Source organism: Strix uralensis, chromosome 8 (genome assembly GCF_047716275.1).
Source record: "Strix uralensis isolate ZFMK-TIS-50842 chromosome 8, bStrUra1, whole genome shotgun sequence".
Classification (NCBI taxonomy): Eukaryota; Metazoa; Chordata; class Aves; order Strigiformes; family Strigidae; genus Strix; species Strix uralensis.
In genome coordinates this window covers 13,290,312-13,317,351 of record NC_133979.1, presented here as the reverse complement: position 1 = coordinate 13,317,351, position 27,040 = coordinate 13,290,312, and the positions used below count along the sequence as shown (strand labels likewise).

The following is a 27,040-nucleotide window of genomic DNA, read 5'->3' as shown; positions in this document are numbered from 1 at the left end:
TGAGCTAAAGTGTTTTGCTAAACAAGTATCAGAGAGATAGATCTCACAGAGGTCATTTATGCCTGTATATAAACACTTAAATGCTACTAGTCTGCCTGAGATACCAAGTTTTACACAATGTAAGGTAAAAACATTTGGACACTTCATGAACAGCTTCTTGAAGAAGCCTAAATGTAGCAGCAGAAGATTTTATAAGTTCTGGATAAGCACTGAGCTTCACATGTCCTTTGACTTGACCTGTCATCCTTATTTTTTATCATCTGATCATCTATGTTCTCCGTGTTTCTGATTTTAATTCACATGAACAGGGTGTTACAGGAAATTGTGACTCCTTAACTAGAACTTAGAAAAGTGAAAAATGTGTCACAAAATTCAGACATGGAGCTCAAAATAACAAAGGATCTGAAAAGCTTCTGTAATTTACATATATTCCAAGACTGTCAGAGTCTGTACCAACCTAAGTCTTAAAAAAAGATTTCAAATGACTTCACAATATGAGATAAAACAATAATTTTAGGCTATGCTATAACATAATTCATTGCCAAATGATTTCCATACAGTTTCTAAAAGAGGGAGCTTTATAAGAATAGAAAGCTTCTTAAAAGTCTGGCAAAATTGATATAAAAACTGCAATAAAAGACTCAATATAATTTCAGAGTTAGCCATCTATTTTCACTACTACTTTAGGTATTTTGTGAAAGGCTTTCATGGTCTTAGAGATTTTTTTTTAATGCACCATTCCTGAATGCTAAACAATCAAAAGAAAAAAGATTTAACTAAAGACAATTCCAATGGAAAACTAAAATAAATATTAAGTACTAAGTGCAAGTAAAAGGTCACTTGCAGCTTATTTTCTGTCATAAAAAAGAAAAAAGTTATGCTATGCTTCTTTTGTTCCATTACTATACTAAAATACATTTCCTTAAAGGAGAAAAAACTCACCCCTTCATTCATGTGCATCGATGTTTAATTATAGCACATTTGACTTTAAGTCCAAGAACTACTGGTTCTGGAAAAAATACAAATAGTGCTTTAAAGATGATGTCTGCATGACTTAATACATAATGTAGACACCTCCACTCATGATTTCTTGTCCCCATGATGACAGCTTTTTATTTCAGGTAAAATCTTAGAAAAGGGAAGGAAAATAATTGCATTATAAGTCTGTGAAGAGAGCAGGATGAAAAAAGGCTGAGTTTTTCAGGCTTTCTAATCCTTAACCTATCACCTGAGTTTGTATTTTGATACTATTACTAATGCTGAAGATTATCCACCAACACCAGATGTCCCTTTGGTATGAAGATAGATTTAGCATGAGTAAGAATATAAGGATGTAGTTTTACAAGGAAATGGGACTGCTTTAGCCCTGCAAGCTCTTAGACTGTGAAGGTGGACATGTACTGGAGCAAAGGAGGTGCCTTTAGGAACACATGCTGGCAAAGGTGGCTCTAACTCAGATGTCATTACATTCCAATATCCTCCTTTTCACCCCTTGGCTCTGAGAGGTAGGTAAAGGGGACCTGGTGTCTTGACAACAGCAATTTAGACATCCAGGCATCTCACCTCAACCAAGAAGCATAGGGAACAAAGCCCTTGCTCAACCCCTGGCCATATTCATATTCAAGTGAGGACATATTTCAGAATAATGGCATCCTACTTCAAGTAGACTAGTTACAGGGCAACTGTAGAGGCATAGCTCAGGAGAGCAGCATCCCTGAAGCACTGAAATAATTTATTTGCATGCACAAGGCAAATTCTGGATAAACCTTCTTTGCTTTTGTCTCCATCATTCTCCTGTCCCAGTCTCTCCATTTTTCCATTTTTATGTTTATTGTTCTTAAGTTATATTCTGAAAAGTTCCAAATCACACAAGCAGTTAATGCCAATTAGAAAGCTGCACTTTAGAACCAGAATATCTGGCTCCAGATAATATTTTTCCAAAAGGAGAAATAGATGAAACAACATTATCTTCTAAAATGAGGGCCATAGATAAAAACTGCTCACACTCAAGGGAGAAGAGTCTTAGGAATACAATTCTCATTAAAAAGATGTTTCATCCACACCACCATCAGTAAGCCGTGAAGAATAAACGTTGAAGCAGAAATAGAAATAATGTAACGTAGTGTGTAAGAAAAGACACTGCACTGAAAACATAACTAACTTCTTAAAAATAATTAAGCAAAGAAACCAAATTCACCACCACTGATGTAAACCTTCAAAGCTCTGACAGCCTGAAGTTTCCTGCTCTGCAGTATGATATCCAAGGTTCATTGCAAACCCCTGTTTATCCAACTAACTGCATTTCTCAGTAGTTCTACCTAATTAACAGTTTGGCAATGAAGGAGGCAATGGGGAGCATATATATGTAAATACACCAAAAATATGCTAGGGAACATTAAATGTGTAAAATCAAGCACTGAAAATTTAGGGAAGTGTCAGAATTAAGGTTGCTGTGCAGCCCTAATTGGGCAACCTTGTGTGCATGCATTATGATACTGTCTTTAATTACCCGACCACCTACTATTTTTTCCACTGGACCCCTGCCTGCACTGACTGACATAATGAGCAGCTACTCAATGCCTTTGTTTTCTTGTTATTAGTCAATGTGTCCCCATGCCTCATTTATTGAGCGCTATTCACACCCTGCTCTGAGACTTATTAATTTCTTCCTGGGCTGTCATACAGTACTTATATTATAGTAGCTCCTCACTTCTCAAATACCATTCTAAAGAAAGACAGGAAAAGATTGTATTAGCCCTCTTCAGCAGAAGGGGTCTGAGAAATTAAGGTGAAAGTTATAAATTAAATTAAGCAGCATACACTCACTGACACACAGAATCTGGAGCAATTAGAATTCTTTGGTAATTTGTATATTCAAATAATTTTCATTGACTTGAGCTATCTCTGCGAAAGATCAGCGCTTCATAAATCAGACCCAAGGGTGTCAAACTAAGCATTCAGAAAGTAAATAACATACAATTAGTAAAAAATATGGCTTGATTAGATCAGAATCACACAAATTCTGTAACAGAGGCAAGAACAGAATCTAGCAGCTAGCATTAATACTTAACAATCACAGCCTTGCCTTCCATTCCTGCAACATCCCAACTCACACCTTGCCATTTCTTCAGCAAATGAGGCTGCAGTCCTAGCAATCTTCCTTATACAGTTCCAGATGGCACTAGAAATGGTAAAATCTGGACAATGAATGAGCCTGAAGTCATCCCACTATGCACAGCCATGAATACATCAAAGAAGTCTGAATGAAAAGCCTACAGGTGATTTCAATTATGGCATTTCCCAGTTCCTGCACCTTGACTTTGCAACCCTACTAGTATGATGTCAGCTTCAAAGGTACATAAGCATACCAAAAAACCCAAGAAATCTGCCCACAGCACAAGACTGACACCTGTGTTGTCCATGGCAGGGCCAGAACCTTGCTACTCACTGCACAGATTTCAGTCAGTTGAACAAACATAGCAATAGTGGCAACAGCAGAATACCACTCTCTACTTCAGCAGCCACACTATTTTTCTTTTTTAACTATAACATCAGGATTGTTATTGGGAAAATATTTTTCCAGTCAGCTGCAGTGAAAACAATGTATTTTCCCCTGACCAACAAATACGTCATTAAGAAATAAAATATTCATATTAAAGAAGAATCCAAAATTCTGAGTCTAACAGGCATTTGTATTCCAAAATTCATTATGTAAACTAATTAAGAGGTATTTAACAAGACTGTGTTCTAAATTGGTTTTTGTGTCTTTCACCCACCAGTTCTCCTTTAGGGAATATAAATTATTCACTGGACATACAAGCCTACCGCCCCACAAGCATATCAAAATAAAAGTCTAGAGGTCAGAACAGTGACCTTGGACTCAGGAAAGCCTGAGCCCTGGTCTGGCCTGTTACTGACCTGCTTTGTCATCTCAAGTAAATGACAACATCAACGTCTCACTTTCCCAATCTGCAAAACGGGATCAATACTTGATCTCAAAAAGAACTGCGTGAACTTGTTATATTACTGTTACTGGAAAAAAACCTCCCTACCTCAAACCTCTCCACATGTAAAACTGTGTGTGAAGACGAAGTGTTTAGCATGGTCCATTTAGTTAGAGAATTATCAAGTATCCTGCAAAACCCCCATTTGGTCCCTGTGCATGGAGATCAGTGGAGTTACGCCTTCAACCTTCCAGGTGTCACCCTGCAGGTACTGGAGAAGAGATGGGCAGATCAGCTCCAGGGAAGCACAGCGGGGGAAACTGGAGGCACTGGCATGCACTCCATCAGTCAAATTTAAAATGAATTAAAATATCTTTTTACAAAGTCCTCTTAACTTGTTGTGGATTTAACTACTGGTCAGCTCTAGACATGATGCAAGTAAATGCAAGGATCCTACAAGAGAATGATGGACAAAGTCTTTCTCAGGTGCTCACTTCCTGTGCACAGCAGTTGTTCAGATTTTAGAACTGAAAATTTAAAATAATAAGATCTAAAACTCTAGGTAAATATATGTTCTAGAGGAATGATTTCAACTGACTATTCAAAAGTATAAAGAGGTCACCTCACTGCTAGTAAAACATAATTAGCAGAGTGACATAGCTTTTACTTATTAACTCTATTTCTTTTGTACTACACAGGAACTGCAGCAAAAAAAAATTATAATCAGCAAAAATCTTTTCTGATGACAGTTTTTTTCTCCTATTAGCTCTGCAAAACCCATTAATCCCAAAAGAATGATATTTCCTTTCAGTTTTGCATAGCAGTGTGTACAAATAAAAATGTTAACCGCCAGGACATAATTTTCAGTATGCTTGTCTTACTTCAGATGTGTGTTTTCTATTTGGAGCACAGCTGTTCATATTTCCCAACATGAGCTTCAGTGCTGTAAATATCTTCTCTATTGAGGGCTACGTTCCCAAAGTACCACACAGGGGCCACATGTACAAATTGTGTTAGTGCTAATGTAAGCTGTGTGCATGAAAATCCATGTACAGTACTTAGAAAATGTGGACCACAGACCCTGACCCCACCACTTTGCCACTGAACCAGAATTGCTCTACTTAATGCTGTGACTGTGACATAAATCAGGTTTTTCAAAAGGCTTTTATTCAGCTAAAAGACCTCGTTCTGGGATAAAATTTAAATAGATCGTGCTGCAGAACTGCATTAATGAAGCAAATTACTCCCAGCAACCTGGAAAACAAGATAATTTGAAAACTGAAGGTAAGATTGTCTGGGGTTTATTGCCACATTTTTTTCAACAGGAGAAGTCTGTGTTGTGTTTAGCTCAATTTCTTTACTTTTGTATTTCAAAAACAGGTCCTTTGCCTGTCAGCATAACACAGCTGGCAGCACTATTGCCTCTGTGCTAGAAGGTCAGAGATGCACATCTCTGACTGAGACGTGGGCTTGTATCCAATGCTGACGCTGCAACAGAGCGTTTGGGGGATGTCGTTGCACAGTTAGAGCTGCCTGCGTTCAGATGAGACATTAAATCAAGGTCACTTCTGCCCATCAGTGGGGACCACCTGGGTGAAAGGTAACAATCCCATGGCAATTTTCACAACAGTAGGACATAAGCACGATGGTCTTAACAATATTTGCTCCTAACAAATAGCTTCTGTTATCTGAGATTCTTTGGAAGCTATTGTTAAGCAAAATAATAGAAATCCATGGGACTACCCAAACCATGTCAATGATATTGACCTCCTTACTTTGCAAAGCTTTCTTTCTCTGTTTAGGAGGAAGGGTAGCCTACTTCTAAGCACTATGAGAGTACTGAGTCCAAGCACACATTAAAACATTTTGTACAGATGTAGCATATACTTCTAAGTTTTTAGAAACATGGGTTCATGAATTTCCAGTTTCCTGAAGGCAAATTTGCAACAATAATTATCAAATTAGGTTAGTATTATTCAGTCAGTCTGCTGCTTTAGGAAAAAGGGGAAAATGCAAGAAACATAAGAGTATGGGAAATAAAAGTTATTTCTGCACCATTTTCCTCTGAGCTCAGCAGCTGAATTTATTCTACAGCTGGTGACAAAAGTGGTGGTTGGTGGCCATCTATCTACCCTCTCTGTGCCCCAGCTTTGTTGACCACAGGGAGAAAATCTAACGGACAGACATGGGCATTTTTTAGCTTTCATAAGATCAATCTATATTGTAAGATCAAGAGCAGAAAGAAAGAATGGTACAACTACTGATGGATGTCAGCCTGTTGCTCTGAAAGTGGTGAAATATCACATCTTTTAATAAGAGCTAGAACAATACAGAGATAACATAACAGGATGGCATGGAAGCGTGGTGTACCGACTTGGGCTGTTGCAGAAATCTCCCATTCTGATCAAGGATTTCACTATTCTTCATGGACCATAATCAAGCAAGAAGATTTTTTAAAATTTTTTTTTTAATAACCAGATACTGTCTGAACCAAAGATGAGGGGGAATCACAAACCTATACAGAAACCTTTGGGTACAGCATGAGATTTGATAAAAAAAAAAAAAGGAATCTGAATTGATTTGCAGGCAAAAAATTATAAAGCATGTTTTTCATTCCAAGGAAGCCCTCAAAAGGAAATTGAGAGGACTTGCATCATTTCAGGTATTGATAAAATAGGGCTCTTCATTGTGTTAATTTGAACAATCCTAGGCAGGTTTCAAGGAAGGAAATATGTCGCTTTATTCCTTCAGGTGATAGGGGAAATAAGAATGGAATAATAGCAGACGAAGAGCCGAACTGGACTAAAGTTATCTTTGACCACAACTGAAAAGGAGAAGCAAAATCTAACATATACATAGTAGATAGTGAAATAAAATTAAGCATACAAATAAAAATGCTGTTTCTATAAAAATAAGAAATACACATATACTTAACATCCATCATGGGAAAAATTTCACTGAAGTTACAATTAGATTTTGAGAGTAATTTCAGTAGCAACCTATTTCATTTCTATAACACGATAATGATTTCATCAGTAACAAATTCTCTAGGTAGTATCACAGTGGAAGGTTTAAGGATGGCACCATTAAATAGCATCCATAATTGTTACAATCAAATGCATATTACACAAAAGGGTGCATTTGTGGATGACAGTTAATGTACCAATTTGCCAGATTAGCATTTTGCTGATAGTAAGACTGAGCCTTCAAGAACCTATTACCTATGAACCAAAGCTCATGTCAAGTCCATTTTCTGCTGCAAAATAAAACTTGGCATCCTTTTGCAGTAGGACTTACATTACAGCCACAGATGTTACTGATTACCATGAAAAGCTCAGGTACGATGGGGCAAAACACGGGTTTTTAAAATGCCACTGAGCACACGGCTCGGTATTAACAGCTGTTGATATCCAGATGTTTCCTCACCTTGTTTCAGTCTCCTTTGCTCTAAACTATTGCAGGAAACTGTGACCAGAGCTTTGCAAAGGGCAACAGAATTTGGGTTGTGAACCTGACAAAACACCAAATCTATTTAACAGGAAGAGTGTCTTGAAGACACACACACACCCAGGTTCCACACAGCATGAGAACCTGACATTTCATTTACAGTGATACTGGGAGCAAACCTAAACAAGCAATCTAGAAACACATTTGCCTTCCCAAATCACCTAGATCATTAAATAATAGACCCTACCTCTATGGAGAACACTTTTTAAAGATTATCTTATCTCAAATACAAAAAAGTACTAGAAATCTAGGACATCCTTAGTTAAACAAATACTTCACTACATTCAGAAATAACTAATGGTTATATATAGAGATACCCATATTGGAAAGAAACAAAAATGCTACATTCATGAATCCTCTAGCAATTTAAAAACTCAAACAGATTTTAAGACATATTATGCAATGATATCTACTCACTCACATTTAACATAGAAATGCCTGTTAGTGATATGTAGTTGGTAAAATTATATTTATGTTTATAAAGATCTTGCCAGACAAACTAGATTTTTCATAGAAAAATGACATGCTTAGTGAGTGAAGGGAAATTACTAGAGGCATTTTTGCATTTAGTAAAGACTGATAAAAAGACTGATTTTCAGGAATTCAGAATACAACTTCCTAGATAATTGTACAATTAATCTGAATGTACAAGAACTAAAAATGTATATACAAATCAGGTGTTTTGAGCATAAAATGAACTCCTAATTTCTTAACAGATCTGGCACATTCCATTATGAAAGCTGTTCCTCTAATGAGCACATTTAAACTGCAAGAACACTACTGCAGACTGAATGGAAAAAATGATGGCCAAAAATCCTTTTTCCAAGAATAACTCAAACCGCTATAAGATTTCTCACATGGCCTGAAACAAAAAGAAAAAAACCCAACCCACAAACCAAAACCAAACAGTTTAGTTTACTTCTAAACCTTTTTTAATTGGCCTCATATAACACACATCTTTGTGATCTTTTCCTTGTTAAATCTGCCTTATCTTTACAAACAATCTTCAGAAGAAAATAAATAGTATTTGCAGAAAGAGCGGAAAAGCATGAGGAAAATAACAAGCTGGGCATTATCTTGGGAAACCATGAAGTGATTCATCTCATGAAAAAACATCCAAGACATTTTAGGGAAAATGGCAATTTGATATCTAGCAGCAGAAGTAACCTGTTATGTCATCTCGTTTCTTCCATTACAGCTGAATCCCATGGCAAGTTCTAGCAAACTGAGACAGCGAGAAGTGAGGAGGGGATGGGCTTTTGCTATGGATTAATTAGGAAAAATAAGGAAAAGTTTTGCTTGATAACATGGTGATAAAGGTGGAGCTACATGTGCCTGTAATACACTGAAAGAAAGAAGAGAATGAGAAGTGGAAATATTTAAGATATGTAATATTTCCCATATCTCAGTCTGAGGAAAAACTGAAGTGGTGAACTATTAGTCCACCGCGTGATCTTCCAAGGGATGTGGGCAAAGGCCCAAGAATTGCAAATATAAAAGCAGACAGGTTAAAACATGAGTTAATGTGGAATATGGGTCAATCACGTACTAGCGGGGAGATGAGCAGCCAATTGTTTTTTTTCAGCTCTAGATTTTATTTTTTGTATATTTAGCACACACTGAAACTAGCAGAAAAATATATGCATTATTCATGCTATTCATGGTAGACATGCACTGTAGTTTCAGTGAACAGGACTGGAAGTAATACCAGAGGAAATAGGGGCCTTAAAGGAAGACACTAATCTCAGAAACCTCAGAGTGTCACTGTAATTTTTTTTTAAGGATTCTGTTATGATAATAGTTAGGTTTGCAGAAAATGATTTCTGCGCTATTCAGATAAACGACCTCACAGAAGGCCATTTCTTCTCCAGGAAATGAAGAGTGGATAACACCCACCAGAATGGAAGCAACCCATTTAAGAGCAAGCGGAGGGAGCTCCACAATTCTGGTTCCTATGTGATTATCAACAGCCTGAACATAACAAATGTTTTAGATTTCATGACAGAATTTACCTTGCGTTGTGGCTAGCAGAGGTGGCAACTCATTTTAAACAGGAAACAATATCACCCCCATCCATTGCTTGAAAATGACTTCTCATCTACAATTATCTGTCAGTTTTGCCTTCTCATTTTCAGCTATCACCAGCCTCCATACCCACGAAAGTCCATTTCTCCTTGATTCTTGTGCTCAGCTTCAAAATAATTTATTAGGAGTTACACATGCTTATCAAAGACAGACAGAATTCATGCAGAAATTAATGACAGTCTATGGAAGTTGCTATACATCATTATATAATACATGTCAACACTGCTGTCACAGTACCTGGATCGCCTCGTCCTTTGTCAATCAGAATAAAGCGTTAGTATAGTGCAAAGATTATTTTTGTTGTTGTTCTGACAATGAAGTTCTGGCTGTAATACAACAGTAATAAGTGATAATTTATCAGGGATAGTAGATCCCCAATCATTTTATGACAGTCAATCCGACTGCCCCCATTTTACTTTTGAACATCACCAGAAGTGACTTGATCCAAAAATGTTACTAGCTCTTTATAAACATGAATCCTTTACAAACATGATGAACCTGAAGCAATGAACAGTACTTTGGTCAATGCAGCATGGACCAAAGACAAAACTGAGGCTAGTTTGTAAGAGTTCCAGCCTGTTCCTCTGTCCATTCTCTTCTGACTAAAAGATCAACACCAATCATCATTATTTGCCTTACAATAATGTCATCAGCTCCATCAGTTATCACTGATACTGGTGATGACAAGGCACATCCAACACCAAGGACCAAGTGCAGCTGAAATTAACAGGAAAGCTCCAGAGTGGACTCACCTGAATGGGGGATCCCACAGGACAGTCCCTCTACCTCCAAGGCACTCTCTGGTGTGGGACTTCCTGAAGGTCTGCCATTGAGAGAATTAATGAAGAAACACCATCTACTATGTGTTTGAGAAAATTACATTTCTCTGGCTTCTAACTAGAGAGACTGTTTAGCCTCAAAAACATTGAAAAGTGCCTGTACTCAGCCATGCCAGTGTCTTCCAAAGGCTGCAAATAAACTTTGTAGGAACTCACTCCATTTGAGAAAGAAGTTATGCTTGTAAAGACATCGGAAAGAAACTTAAAAACATATGTGAGCTCTGACCTCAGACACAACTTTGCTATAGGTTCTTCTGGTTTGAAATCTATTCCCAGTTGCTTTTCCAAAGCCTGTCACCAGAAGATTGGATCAATATAATGCATCGTCTTGGGGCTACATCTTGAATCCATTCAGGAACCAAACCTTGTGCAGAATGCACAAGGCTTAAACTGCCTTAAGAACAGCCTCTCATCTCCTAAATCTCCAGGCTATCTATGCCTTCAAAGCTGTCCTAAATGGTAGTATATTTTTGGAGAAGAGGTAATCTGATGATCTAGTGAAAGAAATTTTGGGCAGTGAAGGGCAAGCCAAATAGGAGAGGAGGCTGAAGAAAGAAATCAGCAGTTTTGGACAACATGCACTGGATCTAAAAAAGAAGACCTAACAGGGAATAGAATAGACATTACAAATCTTTTACATGCTAGAAATATGATGACATGAAAACTGTATTGTAAGCTAGGAAATGTTAATAAATCAATAAAAGTAATTACACAAAAAACACCTGAGAACAAAATTGTCAGTCATTGATCATTTCCGTAATATACTGTATATCATCAAATATAAACTTTATTCTTCGCCTTGGTGTTTAATTTCTGTTGTAGGATATTTGCCAGTGCTGATCTAAGCTTTCAGTGTACTGCCCTGGAACTACTTTGGGGTAACTCCTGTGCACGCAGTCAGGCATTTTGTAGGAGTCTGAAGGCATCAGAAGAAAAGCTTAGAAAAATACTTTTTCAACTCAATGCACTCCAGAAATTTTATTTTCTCTTTACAAACCAGTACTCAAAAAGGCAGAAGGGAGGGAGGGTGGTAGCATTAGTGAACTAGAACCAGGAAATCAACACAAACCAACTTGCACTTTACCTGGTGTAATATTAACATGAGGCCCTTGATCATTCTTTGCAGCCTCTAACTGGAGCAAGAAGGTTCTGCCCCCTGGAGAAATATTGATCTAAGACCTGTGGCATTTCCATCAATTTCAAATCCAAAACACTGGGTCCTAACTACAAGAGACTCTTAAAGACAAATTCAAGAAGCTGTACTCCAAAAAATGATGCTATTACTTGCGGAAAAGAGGACTGGACTAGTACGAACAAGGTAAAGGCAGTAATGCGCACCCCTGGGGTTGGGTATAAAAATGGAGGATGAATTGTTGTTATTAAGTGAACAATCCCAAAATCACTCTAGTAATTTCTCTGCACTCATTTTTGGAATTTCATTTAACACTGTATTTATTCATCTAATGCACATGCCAACCGCTTTTCTGACAGGAAACAACAGATTACTGTAATCTCCCACTAGCTGAATATGAAAGATACATCAAATGGAAAGAAGAAAAAGTAAAGATGGAAGAAAGAAATACTGCATATAACACAGAGCTTCGTTTTTTCGCACCCCTGCCCAGACTGAATTGGTTTTCAATTTACCATGAACTTTTCAACGCTGGTGGTAATATCACTTATTGGTTTAGAGGTAGTTAAAAAATGATTTATGACGAGTAGACAAAATTTACAGCTACACCCACAGAAATGTCGTTCCCTGTTACAGATACTGTAACTTTATCAAGTAGAGCTCCAAGATGCACACACTGCCAGCACGATAATGCCAGTAAGGGGCATGAGGCTTTTGATACGACAGTCACACAGTCCCTCTTACAGACCAAATAACACGTATTTGGTAGTATGGATTAATGTATTCAGCCAGACAAGAGAGACTATCCCAAGAAAAGCAATTACTGATGGTGCAATCTGCATCTGCTCTAAGAGGGTCTCTGAGCTCATTTCTCTCTATGCAGCAGTTACAGCAGTCCACCTGTTCCAGCCTGGTCTGAGAGCAGATAGCACAGATTAACAGCTCAAAAATGCATTTAAGGTTCACATTTTAATCTAACAAAAAGCCTAAGAGAAAAGGCTCACACGGTTGAAACTTTCCACCAACTCAGAGAACAATAAAAAAGACAAAACTATGTATTCAATCCACAGAGCTTTGCAGCAGAACCTGAAGCTGCCAAACGCAGGCTATGACAGATGGCCATGGGAGCAAACTTGGAAAGCAAAGGCTTTCAAGGAAGATGGCTGTGCCTTTAAAACTAACTAGTAATTGGCATGATTGTCAGTGTTAGGAGTCTGTCTCTTGAGCAAGTTATATCTGCTGTGTTTATGTGCACACCCATGCACGTATGTGTGACTGTGTGTGTGCGGCTGGCACGCTGCTTCCCTGCAGGGAAGTATTAATAGCCTCGGGTCAGCTCAGTGCTGCGCATCTCTGCCAGAATAGCTATGCTGGGCAAGAGCTCAAAGAGCTAAAATCGCTGATTGCCACAGCCAGCAGAAACCCCTTGTGTAGAAACAATTATATGAGCAAAATTCCATTTTCACTGGCTCTTTTTACTCTGGTGTATTTTATACACCAGTACAAAGTGTACCTTAGCCATCATCACTGCATCCAAAACTAGCAACACTTTGCTGCAAAGGATACCCTGAATCTCTATGAGAAATAAGACTCCAGGTATAAACTCAGGAGGGTGACACTGAATTTAAGATGAAGGCATCTTAATTTTTAAACAGCAGTAGTGGGAGGATATTCAGTGAGTAAATGATAGGGCACTGCTCTCCCAACTGATGAAACATAACACCAAGACGACACCTTGGTTGCTATTAATGCAAACCAGCTCATCCTTCATTTAGCAACTATTACTGACAAAAGCTGAAACCACATCATGGTAACAGAATTCACTTCTCATTCAGAGTAAGAGCAGTAAGTTCCTCCATCCTCCCCTTGATGACAAGACTCACTCTCATCTGTTCTTTTTCACTAGTGAGCCCACCTTTCCTAAATTCCCCAGTGGTTTGGTTTCATTCAAGAAGCTATTACACCAAACCTCTGCTCTTTTCTTTACCAGTCCAAAGAGTACTCCATTCACTTTGGTCCATCTGCCATTTAACTAAAACAAAATTTTACTGATCTCAGTTTATCTATCAAGCTGGCTAACTGTAAAACTTAGGTTTGTCTCTGTTTTCCAAATGGTCTCAAGTCAATTTTCATGGTGTCATATCTATCATTTGGAGAGGCATTGTTCGCACGTCTTACATGGAAAACATAACTGGCACCTTCTCGTAGGGAGTCTAACATTATCTAATATAAACCTTCCCTTCACTAGCAGTAAAAAAATCCTCAAGAAGGTGGGAGAAATCTCTGGAAATTACATATAACCAAGGTGGATGACAAATCGATGACACCAGGCACCTTTCCCAGTATAACCTGTAAGCTCCGTTCAACAGATCAATCCAGCCCATGACTGTGCATCATAGACATTTATTTCTATCAGCCCAGATTCTTTAGGGATTGACTTTAGATGGCACAGCTCACTGGCTGATAGTAATCTCTTCTCAAGTCCCTTAGTCTTTTTTTAAAAAAGCAGAGCTGCCACACAGGCAGCACTGCTTGACTCATCACATTCAGGCTCTGTGTGGAGCAGATTTAATTCCTTTGTATAGAATACTTGATATATTTATCCTGGCACTTGACTTTTTCCTCATGAGACACCACCAGAGTTGTGGCAGCTTTAAAAACCTAAGCTAATTCCATATATACAGAAGGAAAAAGGCTGAGCTGGCAGGATTTACTCTACCGAGGACACACATCATCTGTGCTCCCTTCTCTCCTGTAGGTTCGTAACAGCCTGAGTAGTTTCAAGTGGACCTTGCAGCTTATTCTGATGGTCCTCTCTTCTCCCAGGCAAAAAGGGGGTTGGAAAGAGGAAGAGGGCAGTGGGGACTCTGGTAATAATTTGTTTAGTGAGGTCTATTTCTGTACTATATGTGCTCCTGGAGTTGCTCATTTGGTGGTTAAAGTCTTCAGTGTTTGCCTATGGCTCCCAGAGCCAGGAATGGAAACTCTGGTATAATTAGCAAACACAGAGAGGTGGGTGGACGGGAACCAACATCCCACCATAGAAGTTGGTCTCAGAAGTGTAACAAGCAATGTGATTGTCATTAAAAATGTTTTAAAAACCAATCCTTCTGTAGTACTTCCAAGAAAAGTTGTTCCAGAAAATTTATACAGCAGAAGTAAAAAAATAGCCAGAAGAATATATGATATGTTTAGTTTTACTTCATTATTACTATTATTATTATCAAGTGATTATTAAGGCTGAAATAATCTAACTGAGCAACTGATATAAAATTGTGTCTTAGAAGGGATATAAATGATAAATGACTATGAAACAGATGACCTTTTCTTAACAAAATATCCTATGAATTCTTAAGCTGTAACAATGAATAAGATCCCAGAGGAAAAGACAGGATGGAAGTCATGAATGTGTCAGACTAAAGCAACTTTCTGTCACAGTGAGTTCCGGTTGATGCAGCTTTTTAGTCTCTCTAGGACCCAGTTCCTCCCAGCAAGAGTGTAAAACAAACATCTCTGAAGTTAGCTGAATACACCAGGCAAGTTCACAGTCTGGTACCTTCTGTTTTGACAGGAAGCCCAGTGCTATTCTCCAAGTTTCTCTTCATAGTGTCATTCTGCATCCATCACTAACCAAGGCAAAACTTAAACCTTCCCAGGTTGATCGCTAGGTTTACTTATTTTCAGTCCTTTTAAAATTTTCTCTCACTTCCCATATCTGGAAAGAAACCAATATCAAAACATCCATCACATTCTTTGCTTTCTTTGGGCATTTTTTAATTTCATTATCCAACTTTTATAAGAACATGGTCTCTCATGATTGGTACGGGTCCTTCCTATGATTACTCCTAACATGTTTGACAACTATGCTTTTGCTGTTGTTGAAATGGTACGTGCCTTATCTTACTGTCAGACGGCACATCACATAGCCTGTATTTCTGCATTTTAGTTTTCCTCTGTACTTCAGGTGCTGTTGTTATTTTAACAGAATAAAGTAATTGCATTAAAAAAGAAAAAGGACTACACAAATATGTATAACATCCGTAGCCTCCTCCTATTTTTATTCATATCTGGCATATTTCATTTGTGGAAACCTCCACTTGTTTCAGCTCAGATCTACAACAGAAATCCTGGCAAAAAGAAGAAAAAGAAACAAGACTTAGGCTGTATGTTCACACATATATATGGCTGTGTGTGCCACAGCTGGCAAGCAATTAATGCTTGTATACTAGTTTGTTCAGGTTATGGGACAAAATGGTATGTGATAATATGATCCAAATTTATTTCTTCAATAGCAACACAGTATTCATAAGTTTTTCACTTACAACAGAATTTTAAAAAAAAATTTAAGTGCTACAATGCAGTCCTTTTATCTGGTGCTCATCACTATACTATGAGATTCTTCAATGTTCATGACACAAAGGCTCTTCTCTCCCTCAGAATTCATTTTAGATTAAGCCATTAGATCTCACAGTTGCAGTTTAATGTAGGGATTTTAGGTCATCTCAGAACTTACCCTTTTCCAAGAACACTTTTAATCTTTGTATAGTACTTGAATATACTTCTTATAATTATGTTTCAAGTGTTATTGCAGCTATATTTCAGATTTTACGTATGTAAGAAAATGCTATATTATTTTAATACTGACAGTAGAGTAAAAATCTATTCAATATTCACCTTTCAGGAAGCACAATCAAATATCCAAGAACACTATTAGACTTGCCTAGCATAAAGTTTCAAACTGCTAATGGGTTTTAAATCGATGTCATAATGCTGCAATTTAAAGACATGATGTTCATTAATTTTGCCAGAAGTCTTTGTAGAGTGGGAGTGGTACGAAAGAAGGAAGGTTATATTTTCTACACCTGCTTCTTTTTATCTGCTTGCCCATTTTTGATACACAAGAAAATTCATTACATCAGCTTGGTTTACTCAAAAGACAATAGATTTCAATTAGGTAACCACTGTAGAATTGTATCATAGTCATATTTTCTATGAAAAAATACCAGGAATAGGATAAAGGTAACTAACACATGATAGACATGACATTTCTTAAAGATTAGTTTCATGGGACTTATCACCAAAAATCTATAAGTGCAAAGTGGAGGAAATAAGGGACAGAAAGGTCATCTTGCCCATACACCTCCTTTTCAGTGAAAGGTCAAAATACATGTACTTGAGAAAGAGCGCAATACTGCAAAACAGGCAGGCATAGTCTCTTGCAAATCTCAGGGAGTCCCCTCAAATGTGAGCACTGAAAAAGGAAAAGAGACCACATTGTGGAGGACTACTAACGGATCCTCTTCTCTTGAAGGGAGGGAGAGTGGGCATTGGATACAAATTTTCTAGGTGAAGAATCATCTATTTCAGAAATATCTCAAAAGTCAAACTAAAATGTGTCTAGACATAATGAGCCAGTATAGTACAACACTTCACATCTATTTATATTTCAAATATAGTATGTTTACTGTACATAAAGTCAGTTTTTCCAAAATTGTTGCTATAGCTACAAATCAAGGAAACCATAGCAACAATCCTGTATTATGTACAGCATTAATTAGAGATTAAGCTATGTCTCTCTTTGCATTTTATATTAAATACTCCCATACAATCCAGTTACAGTAATCTTTTTTTTTTTCAGACTTTTTAATAATAAAAATTCCATAGTATTATACACCTTTGAAATATGTCTTTATGGCATTATTCTGATCATACCTAATAATACACGTCACTGTTTTTTACGTGAGAGAAACACAAATTTTCATATCACCGTATTTCCTGATCTTCTTTAATACAAATCATTGATTACTTCAGACTTAACCACCAAGTAATTGATTTTCCATCAACTCATAAGGTTTTCAAGTCTCATCCCACTCAGCCTTACCCCAAAAGAATCCTCCTAACTTCAACTTTTTTCGTATGGATTAAAGTCTTGGGGTTTTTTTTTTTCCTTTTTCCTCAGAAAGTAAGTATGCAAGGGGGGGACAGGAAAGATAGAATAGTAGTTCATCTAGATTTTCTAGCTTCCCTGTCACATTAGATGACTGACTGAGTTGGTGGTAAATTACTCTTCTCTGCTTTGTTGACCTTGTATATGTACTATTTAAGTACACTAAAAAATTGGGATTAGAGAGCCCTGGCATACTGCATGCAGCCAGGACTCAGAGTGGAGACTGAGAGGAACAGGTAAAGGAGAACAGAGAACAAATGTGAAGAAAAGAAGGAGAAGGATGTTGGAAGTGGTTGAGGAACAGGAAAGAGTGCTATCAGACAGCAGGAGACATGTAGGACGCAGTGGGGTGACAGGCTTCAAAGGACACTCTAGAAGACTGTGAACAGATTCAACAGGTGTACAAAGATTCTCTCAACAAAAGAGCAAAGAGAAAGCCAAAGTTTTTGTCTTTAAAAGCCTTCTCACCTATCTTCCCTTCCATCATATAATTTTCTGGTAATTCATTATGGTATAGTTTCCTCACCTTTTGGTCCTTGCCCATTGATGAGATGGCATGCGTCCCATTTTGCAAAAACCTTGGTCACATTTGTTAATGGCATTAGCTGCACTCACAGACTGGACCTTCTACTTATCTTACATACCATAGCAGCTTAAAAAACTAGAAAAGAATATCTTAATTCTATGAAATTAGCATAAATTCAATGTATTTGGAACTTATACAGAAATGAGAGATCTTTGGTTTTAATCTCTATGAACAATTGAGAATTGCTGGCCATTTTAATACAAATAGTACACATAGGCTTATTTTATAAAGCAATCCATGTTATAAAAATTGTAGTGTGAGAAAGCTATAAGTGAGAGTTAGGAAAATGAGCTGTGTAAAAGCTTTTCACATGGGCAGCACAATAAAATTTCCCTCACACAGGGAATAATTAAGTCAGAAGATAGTGCGTTCACAATTAGCAAGGCATGTTCAGTTTCTTCATTATCATTTTAATTAGCAAATATTAATGTAATCTGCAAATACAAGGGGGAAAACAACTAAAATTACTAAGTTTAAGAAGTCCTTCATGACCTAAGCTAAATTGAGATAAATGTCTTACTAATCGATACTGGTCACCAACTTTCGGGACATTCATTTCCATTTATTGTTAGAACTTCCAACTGTGTTACCAAATTTAAGAAAGAATTAAGGCTCGCACAAGCTATATCTAACCTCTGATGAAAGCAATGGTGAATAAAAATAGATTAGCATGCTCCTCTCCTCTCCAGTTATCAGTTCAGACTGATAGTGATCAAGTGACCGTGGCAGGTCTACCTCATTCAGATTGCATGCCTGCCACTGTGGCAATAACTCAGGGACATGCAGAACACACTGCCCTCTCATTTTTAGTGGATTCCTTGTCCTTTTGTATTTAAGATATGCTGGATGGAGCCTTAGCCCTTTTGAACTCAACAGCAGCTCCCATTCATTTTACTGGGACTAGGATTCACACCCTGACTCCAAAAGATTTCTTTTCAGGTGTTTGCCCTTTTTCTGCTCTGTAGATAATGCACTTTGGACTCCAATATACTCAATGCTGCATTGTACTTGGACAACAATTAAAAGCTACAGAAGTTTAAAAGAAGCTGCCTCCTAAAAACTATAACCCTCTCTCCTGATTTTCATATTTAACACACTAAAGATAAAATAATAACTAACTTTTCCAATACACCTATAGGACTGAATATCATGAAGTGGTAAAGTATTTTCATTCTCTGTGAAAGCCATTATGTGAATGAATTTCATTAATAAGCTAATTGCAATTTTATAAAGAAATAAGTAGCAGGAAGCGTAAGCCTGACAGCATTTCTCATGACTGACAGTGCTATAACTGCTCAGAAACGACTTTTAGAATGAGTTAATTTTTTTATGTTAGGTTTTTTTTTTATGTTAGCTTATTTTGCAAGTTTCTACTATATAAACAGTACAGAGAGAGAGAGAGGAAGGGTCTGGGGAAAAAGCACCACTACCACCAAAACCCAACAATGTCATTAGGTATTTGGCAAACTAAGACAGTTTAAAGCAGGAGTCCCTGTAAAATCTAGTTTTATCACACAGCAAGTACTTTGCAAAGCAGATAAAGGCCAAAGCATTTTAAAATACAGACTGGAATACATACCTGGCTTTCCAATAGCTACCAAGTGTTAATGTGATAGTTTCAGAAAAATCCAGTAAACCTCTAGCTTTGTAAGTTTTCTACACTCACATACATTCATTTCACAAATCATTCCCTTTTCTCCTTCCATGCACATACAAATAAACTACTTCTTCCTTGGGTATCCCAGGCAAAATTAAACTTTTTTAGGACTTTATTACAAACTCATACAAGAAAATTTCCCTTTGAGTTAAAGGGACCAAAGGCTTGAAATTAATCTGAAAAATTCTCTTGCTTGTATATATATTGGTTTTCACCACAACCAAGCATGATTTTGAGGCCAGCCCACTGCTCTCTCCATATGTCTCTCCAGACATGACAGAAATTTAAAAAATTCAATGGTCATTTAAATGGTAACATGCTTTTAAAAAGGACACTTTGCTCAGAAACACTGCTTGCTTTAGTTTTTACGCTGAGCAGGTGGGTTGAAAAGCAATTATGTGGGATCAGAGAAAGAAGTCTACTGTTTTGCTGTGCTCTTGATATCAGGTCTTACCTCTTGTGTTTTCACATTTATATATCCATAATGAGTTCTCAGAGGCTGCCTTTGCCCATTAGAAAATGGTATCCATTTGAAGCTGGTTTGTCCAAAGCAGTTTAGGATCAAAGGGAAAGTTACTTCATTTGTGAGACGAATGATGATCAGACAGAGGAATGCTGCAATGAAACTCACAGCAACAATGGACTTTCTCTGTAACGAAAAGAAAGACAATAAATACATTATTAAAATTAAGAATTCGTTTTAACAAAAAATATGTATATCTTTTGTAGGATGAAGGAAAAACACTTTAGAAAGCTTTATGTGAAATTATTTTTATGGTAGTCATCTTGCTGCAGGAGCACAAGGAGACAGGTGACTGGATCATTTTGTTTTGATAAGTTTTCATTTCAGAGGATTTGAGAGTTTCCTTTAGAACTGGTTGAAAATTAATCAGTTTTGCTCAAAAAAAAAAAGATTTTTTTTTTTTTTGAGTTTCAAAAAACATCTATTGGTTTTAAATTTTATTTATATTTGGAATAAAGATTTTATGTAAACATCCACACCAAAGTCTCCATTCAAAATCATCAGTGTTCTAGACACACGACAAATACACAAAGTGACAATGCCATCTGAAGCCATGCCACACCAAATTTATTGTGAAGATGATTACTACAGATTGTATTTATTGTGCTTTAATTTTAAATCATTCCTGTGCAACAGAACTCATACTCTAACCTTAAATATTTTAGAATAAATTGGTGAAGTCAGCACAACATTCTGCGTTATTCCAAGTTCATGAATTTACACTTTGTAAATTATTATTATCTCAGCATTATTATCTCAGACAAGATGACCTCCATTGTTAATAATGTAACAGATCTGAAGCCTGTATTTAATTAGCCCTTGCTTTCCACCTCTAACCTATCCAGTTGGTTGGGCTGGTGAATGTAACCACAGAAAGATACCGACTTTTTCCCTGGATAACTCCCCAGTCTGAAGGAGAAAAACTTACAAGAAATAGGATGCTCCCCTAATTTTTAGCTATTTTTTAAATACTGCAGTCAATTACTTCTAGACAAGTTAAAGACAAAACATGTTAGTTTGCATATGTAAAGATTCTAGGTATGATACTCTATTGTAAAGGTTATATTTAATTTTTCCCTGAGGGAATGGAACAATGATCATTTACATGTGTTTATACAGTACTTTAATTACATTCTAGCTTACCTAATTTGCCACAGTTTAATCACCCTACTGAATGTAATTCTATTCCTCTAAACAGTAATACATGCAAAAAATAGAGGTGAAAATATTATTTGCCTAAGGGTAACAATGCTGGATGACCAAACCTGATCACCCCAATTCCTGCCTACAAATACCACCAACTGACAGGAACCAGCAGAGTACACATTTAAGACCACTTTTGTACATGATGGCAATAAGATCACACGTGCTGCAATAGTGATGGAGGAGTGAAAGGCAAGCTCTGATTGCAACCGTCTAAGATGAATGTGTTCTTTGCCTAAAGGTTTAGTTTTAGCAGAAACTAAAATTCAAAATGTTGAGCAGAAGAAGCAACAACATTTACACAACAGACATACTGGGAAAGACATAGACAAAGTTTTACTGAACATGAGCACACAAGGCCTACGTGCCCATGCACAAGGCCTACAGGCACTGCTGACATGCTTTGGCACAGTTTCTGAACACAGAAAACAGTGAGAAACACAAAGAGCAGACAGCAAATATGAAGGGATATTACTGCATTCCCACACAAAAGAGTTCACAGAATACTACGTTATAGGGGTCAATTGTATGGTTCTATCTGTTTTGACGCATTAGGAGGTTGCAATTTCTAAGATAAAAGCAGCAAAAGACCAAGATGGAAAATGTGGGTGAACGAGGTCACTGTGAGGAGAAAGGGAAGAGGATGATGAAGAAGAAAAGTACAGTGGCAACATGATTCAGTGAGGAATCTTCATCAGCTAATGGCTGTGCAATGTAAAATTAAACCCAGCAAATCATCAGAGGGCAATGCAGCCACCAAAACCCAGTCAGAGCTTTCAGAATTCAAGGAAGCCACTGCACTTTTCACCAGTTGCATTATAACAGATTTACATTAAATTGCAATAAACTGGCTGGGGAGCACTTCTGCATCACCTCTCTTTGTACCAGATGGAGTCAGAAATGTTTAGCTATATATTAGGGCCTTTTAAGTGGTAAGAGCAGTCAAGATGTGCAGTGCAAGTGATAATCATAAAGTAACGAGAAGGAGTGTGGATTAGTCATACTATTTATTGCAAATCAGAACTAAAATATTGCAAATATTTAGAGAGGAATCTAGAGTCTCATTCTACTACATAAGCATGCTTCAATCAAAATGTCCACAGCAGGAGCAGCAGTACTGCCCTGTATGATGCTCCTACCTGATTTCCACATCTTCCCTGTTTGTTGAATACCATTTTTTACTTCCTTTATTTTGTGCAGATATGTTCTAAATTTGAAAACACTGCAGTCACTTTTGTGTGCTTCTCACAGAGAGCCTCTGCCCTGAGAAGAATTCAGATTGCGTAGCTAGATTTCTTGGCCTTCATTAGGATGCCACTTGATTGTTATATTCATTCTCTTTAAATACAATGTACTACAGGAGGAAAGAAAAAAGTGTGGCCTTCTTTTGTTTTCTTATGTAAGAAAATATTGTTTGAAAAAGAAAACAGCAAAGATTTTCCTGTGTGTGTTGCTTAGCTAGAAAGAACCTGCACTAACTAGAATAATACAATGAGAGAAAGGAATTTTTACAACAGAAAGGAATCAAGGCATCTGTTATAATTGTTTTGGAAAAAAAAAAAATCTAGACATATGCAAACACAATGTCCACTTATCAACTTGTACAAAGGAAGCTTGTGTTAAGGATTCGGTTCCCCTGTAATTTTTGTTAAAGGCATGAGATCCAACAATATGCATTCTCTGAGGGAAAGGCAAATTGTAATTTCAGTGGCTCTACAAATTTCACTGTAAAAATATTGAAAAACAACAAAGCACCTACTTATTCTAATTTTTGCCTTCTTAAGCATCAAGTAAGGCAGTCTGCTCAGTGGCCAAGAGTATTCTAAAGGGCACCTCTAAAAGTAATTTATTCCCCTTAAGTTCCTCCCTCCCTACCTGCTCAAGAAAAAAAAATAAATAAATACAGGTGCTATTTGTCAGTAAGTGCTTCTTGTAAAATCTCCCTTTCTGCAGATAAATGGATTTTGTTATCTTTACTCTGATAGAACTTAAAATTTAGCATTGGAGACTCCAGGAATTCTACATGACATTAAGATACGACAGAGAAGTAAGAAGCTATATACAGGGATGAATACCAGACTCTAATTTGTCTGCATCAACATTTCAAATACTTACACATCCTACCATTTGGGAGAGCTAAACCAATGTTAATTAGCCAGTCTGCACAGAAAACAAATCTTACTCCTTCTTAGTTTTCAGTTCTCATGAATGCAAATAGTTTCTTAACAAAAGAAATGTTTCTCTAACATGGAAACATTCCCTGTATAAATCTCAATCTTTATATTTTCCCAGCTAATTTAATGCAGATATTTTGATGTTGCCAACATTTAAATAAAAAATGTATATTCAGTTATAAACATGCTTTATACATACTCAGTGAAGAGTAAACAATAAGACATATTTTAAACAGTTTCCTAGCTGGATGACTTGCACGGTATATTAGCTTTTGTAACATTTTATTTCATTCACTGTAGTACATGACTAGTCTAGATGACAGTTGCAAGAAGAAAATTACCATACTTATGAATACAGGATCTTATAGCAGAAGATTGATAGAGTTTACTATTTGTTAATGACACAAAGTCTAAGAGCCTGCTCATTCATGGTTTTAAAAAGAAAAAAAAAAAAAAAAGAGAGAGGGAGAAATAAAAGTGGACATGCTTCAGATCAGAGTACATGTACTGCAATAGCTGGGGCCTCACCGGGCAGAAAGTGCACACTAGAACTGAGCAGTTTCTTCTCAACTCTTTTTACTCAATCCCCACAAAAATATAATCCCAGTTTTGGTTTCAGTTATTTCTCAGACACCAGGTTGATTCTATTGTGTATATCAAAATCAATAAACACTTCTAAGGCTTCAATTTATATTAACATTGTTAAAATAAGAATTGAAATAAAAAAAAAGAGTGTCATACTACTATACTGGTTAGGATTTCATTAAAAACTTCATGGATATAAAACAATAACAACAGCACTTTTATGGTTGTGTATATATACACACATATATATTTGGCAACATGGTCCCTAACACTATTTATAACCTTCATATCACCTGGTTTTGGCTATTTACCAGTGCCAGAATGATTCATTAGCTTCAGTTTGGCAAGAACTTGACAGTCTAAACAAGTTTTAGTCATTTTTTCTTTCATAATGTGTTAAGAAGTTTGAGATGACAATACCATTTTTTAGAATTCAATAATGCCTGATAGAATAATAAGACAAACTCTTTTTGTGTTGTATGCAGTTGTCTAGCAGGGAGAAAGAAAGGAAATATTTTCAGCATAAGAAGGGAATTTAATAAATTGTGAATTTTACTGAGGTATGTACTAAGTATCTTTATACTACTTTCTAGCCCAAGAGCAACTGCCTGCCGCTTAGAATGTATAATATGGCACAGGCTATCAAACCATTTTACAAGCAGTAATAAATCCCCATCCTAGTCAGCTTAACAGCAAAAACCCATTTCACAGATGCATACACTGGGGCCGAAAGCGACTTCCCTAAGATCACAAAGAAATCAACAGAAGCTACTCCTAAATTTTTATTCTAGAACTATGTTGGTTTCTCATGTCTATTGTTTCTATTATAGCTAACTGCCTGAACTTGTTAAGTGCTGAAGTTGAATATGATATTATGGAAGACTCTAGTAAAGAACACTTGGAACCAGTGAAGTTCCATGTTCCCAAACAGTAATTGAAAATAAACCCTTTTTCAGAAATTGATTTTTTACAGTATTCATTTTTTCCATTATTTTCATGGATACATGATAACACTGCACTTGGAAGGACAAATCAAAGGTAAAGACTTATGTGAGGGCTTTGAGTCTCTTAGATGACACAATACACAGTAATATTGTATTAGCTTCACAATGCCTACCTTTATGAGCATACTGAACAACTCAATCACTTTTTTGATATCTCTGTACATTATACTACTTTTATTATAGGACTGATGAGGCTTTTAGGTTTTTTACTCAAGTATAATACCAACTGAAAACAATAATGGCTACACTTACTGAATTTGTTTCATTTTGTAGACCACTATATGTAAAAAATAGTTTTATTTAATTTTCTCTTTTATAGTCTTGAGCATCCCTTTCAAATGCTACTTTCTGTTACAACAGAGCATAAAATGAAATTCTTTCAGCACACTAGTTCAGTATACCTTACTGATTTCACTGGTATTGGAAATAAATATGCCTTCCAGCTATTTCTTTTGTCCTGAAACTCCCTTTAACAGGGCTGCTGGAGGGATACTCAGGCAGGGGTCCTAGAAGTTTTCAAACAGGGAACAAGACTATATAGCAAAGATCCTTTTAGAAATAGACATGTGTCAAACAACATTTGCATAAAATCAGTAGCTGAAGATTTACTTTCTTCTCCTCCAGAAGTTAAAGTTAACCTGAATATGTTCAAAGGCTCCACAGGAGATGGCTGTCAATGTTTCTCTCTCAGGATAAGAGAACAAAGAAGGTAAGGGTTCTACGAATGTACCCTGAATCAGGACTGTGTTCATAGCTTATGATGTTTAAGAAGGCATGAATAGAAGACACATTACTTCTTGCATGCCTCCTCTGTAGGAGCTCTGGCCTTTTTTATAGCTAAGGCAGCTAAAGAGCTCTCAAGAACACAGCTCATTGTACCTTTTTTATTGTTGTTATTTGTTGAAAACTTGTTACATAAGTCAGTTTTCACCATGATTCACAATGCAGTCCCATACGAATGGTGATGTATCTAGATTCATAACAGCTCGACATAGTGTTTTTCACAGGAAAATAAAACATATTCAAACATCTCCTTCATTAAAGCCAAAAATCTGCAGAGAGTGCTCAGGCTTACTGGGATAAGACCTGAGCCATGAACAAAAACAGGAATCAGCACAGTATTGTCCAAACAATTGATGTAGCAGCAGCAGCAGCTGTCTATATTAAAAGCCTTCACAGCTTACATAGAGGAGGATTATCGCTATTGACATTTAGTCTCAGGTAACTGCATAACGTTATTACATGCAGCATTCCCATCAGAAATAGCACACATTTGGGTAATAATATGAGATTATGTAAGGTCAAGAACTTCAAAGTTTCAAGGAGTAACTGTTGAAGTATTTTGAAAGTCTCCCATTTGCTATCATGCATAAGAAGTTACTACATTTGAAAACTCCCAGTGATTCTGAGCCCTTCAAATTGCAAAGTGTTGCCAGATCTCAGGAATTAATCTGTGTGACTATTCCCTCTTGCCCTAAACTCAAAGCCTGATAAGAGGGAACATTTTTTTTATCTGGAGATATTTTTATCCCTTCAAGTGATTTCAGGCTTCCCAGCACTTTGCGTTCTCCATATCCTATAGCGATTGTTTCTCCCACTCCTTTCCTGCTTACTCAAAGCTGAATTTGTATTTCCTTCAGCAGTCTACTTCTGGCCTAGGGTTTCCTATACAAACAGCCTCTCTCCCAACAAGGCACAAACACATCATTAGCACAGCTCCAACCTTCACAAACCACAAAGTCACAGCACCACCAAGCCACGTTAAACTTCTGAGGCAGGCATGCCGTTGGCCAGTCTGCTACTTCATTTTATACTGCAACTGAAAGCTGTCCAGTAGCTTAAAAGATCTAGCCC

General features: G+C 36.9%; 1 protein-coding gene across 9 annotated transcripts in view; it reads right to left on the bottom strand.

Moving 5' to 3' along the window:
* ST6GALNAC3 (ST6 N-acetylgalactosaminide alpha-2,6-sialyltransferase 3) overlaps positions 1-27,040 on the bottom strand; it is a 225,800-nt gene that overhangs the window by 102,617 nt on the left and 96,143 nt on the right. For 8 of the 9 annotated variants that reach the window (XR_012629846.1, XM_074876307.1, XM_074876309.1 and 5 more), the window contains one exon: positions 20,152-20,346. Coding sequence is in view for 7 of the 9 variants with exons in the window: in XM_074876307.1 (XP_074732408.1) it covers positions 20,152-20,346 (195 nt within the window). In the remaining 2 variants the exon portion in view is untranslated. Of the gene's footprint in view, positions 1-20,151; positions 20,347-27,040 lie in introns of those variants that run through there. The other variant, XM_074876313.1, reaches the window with a different exon arrangement.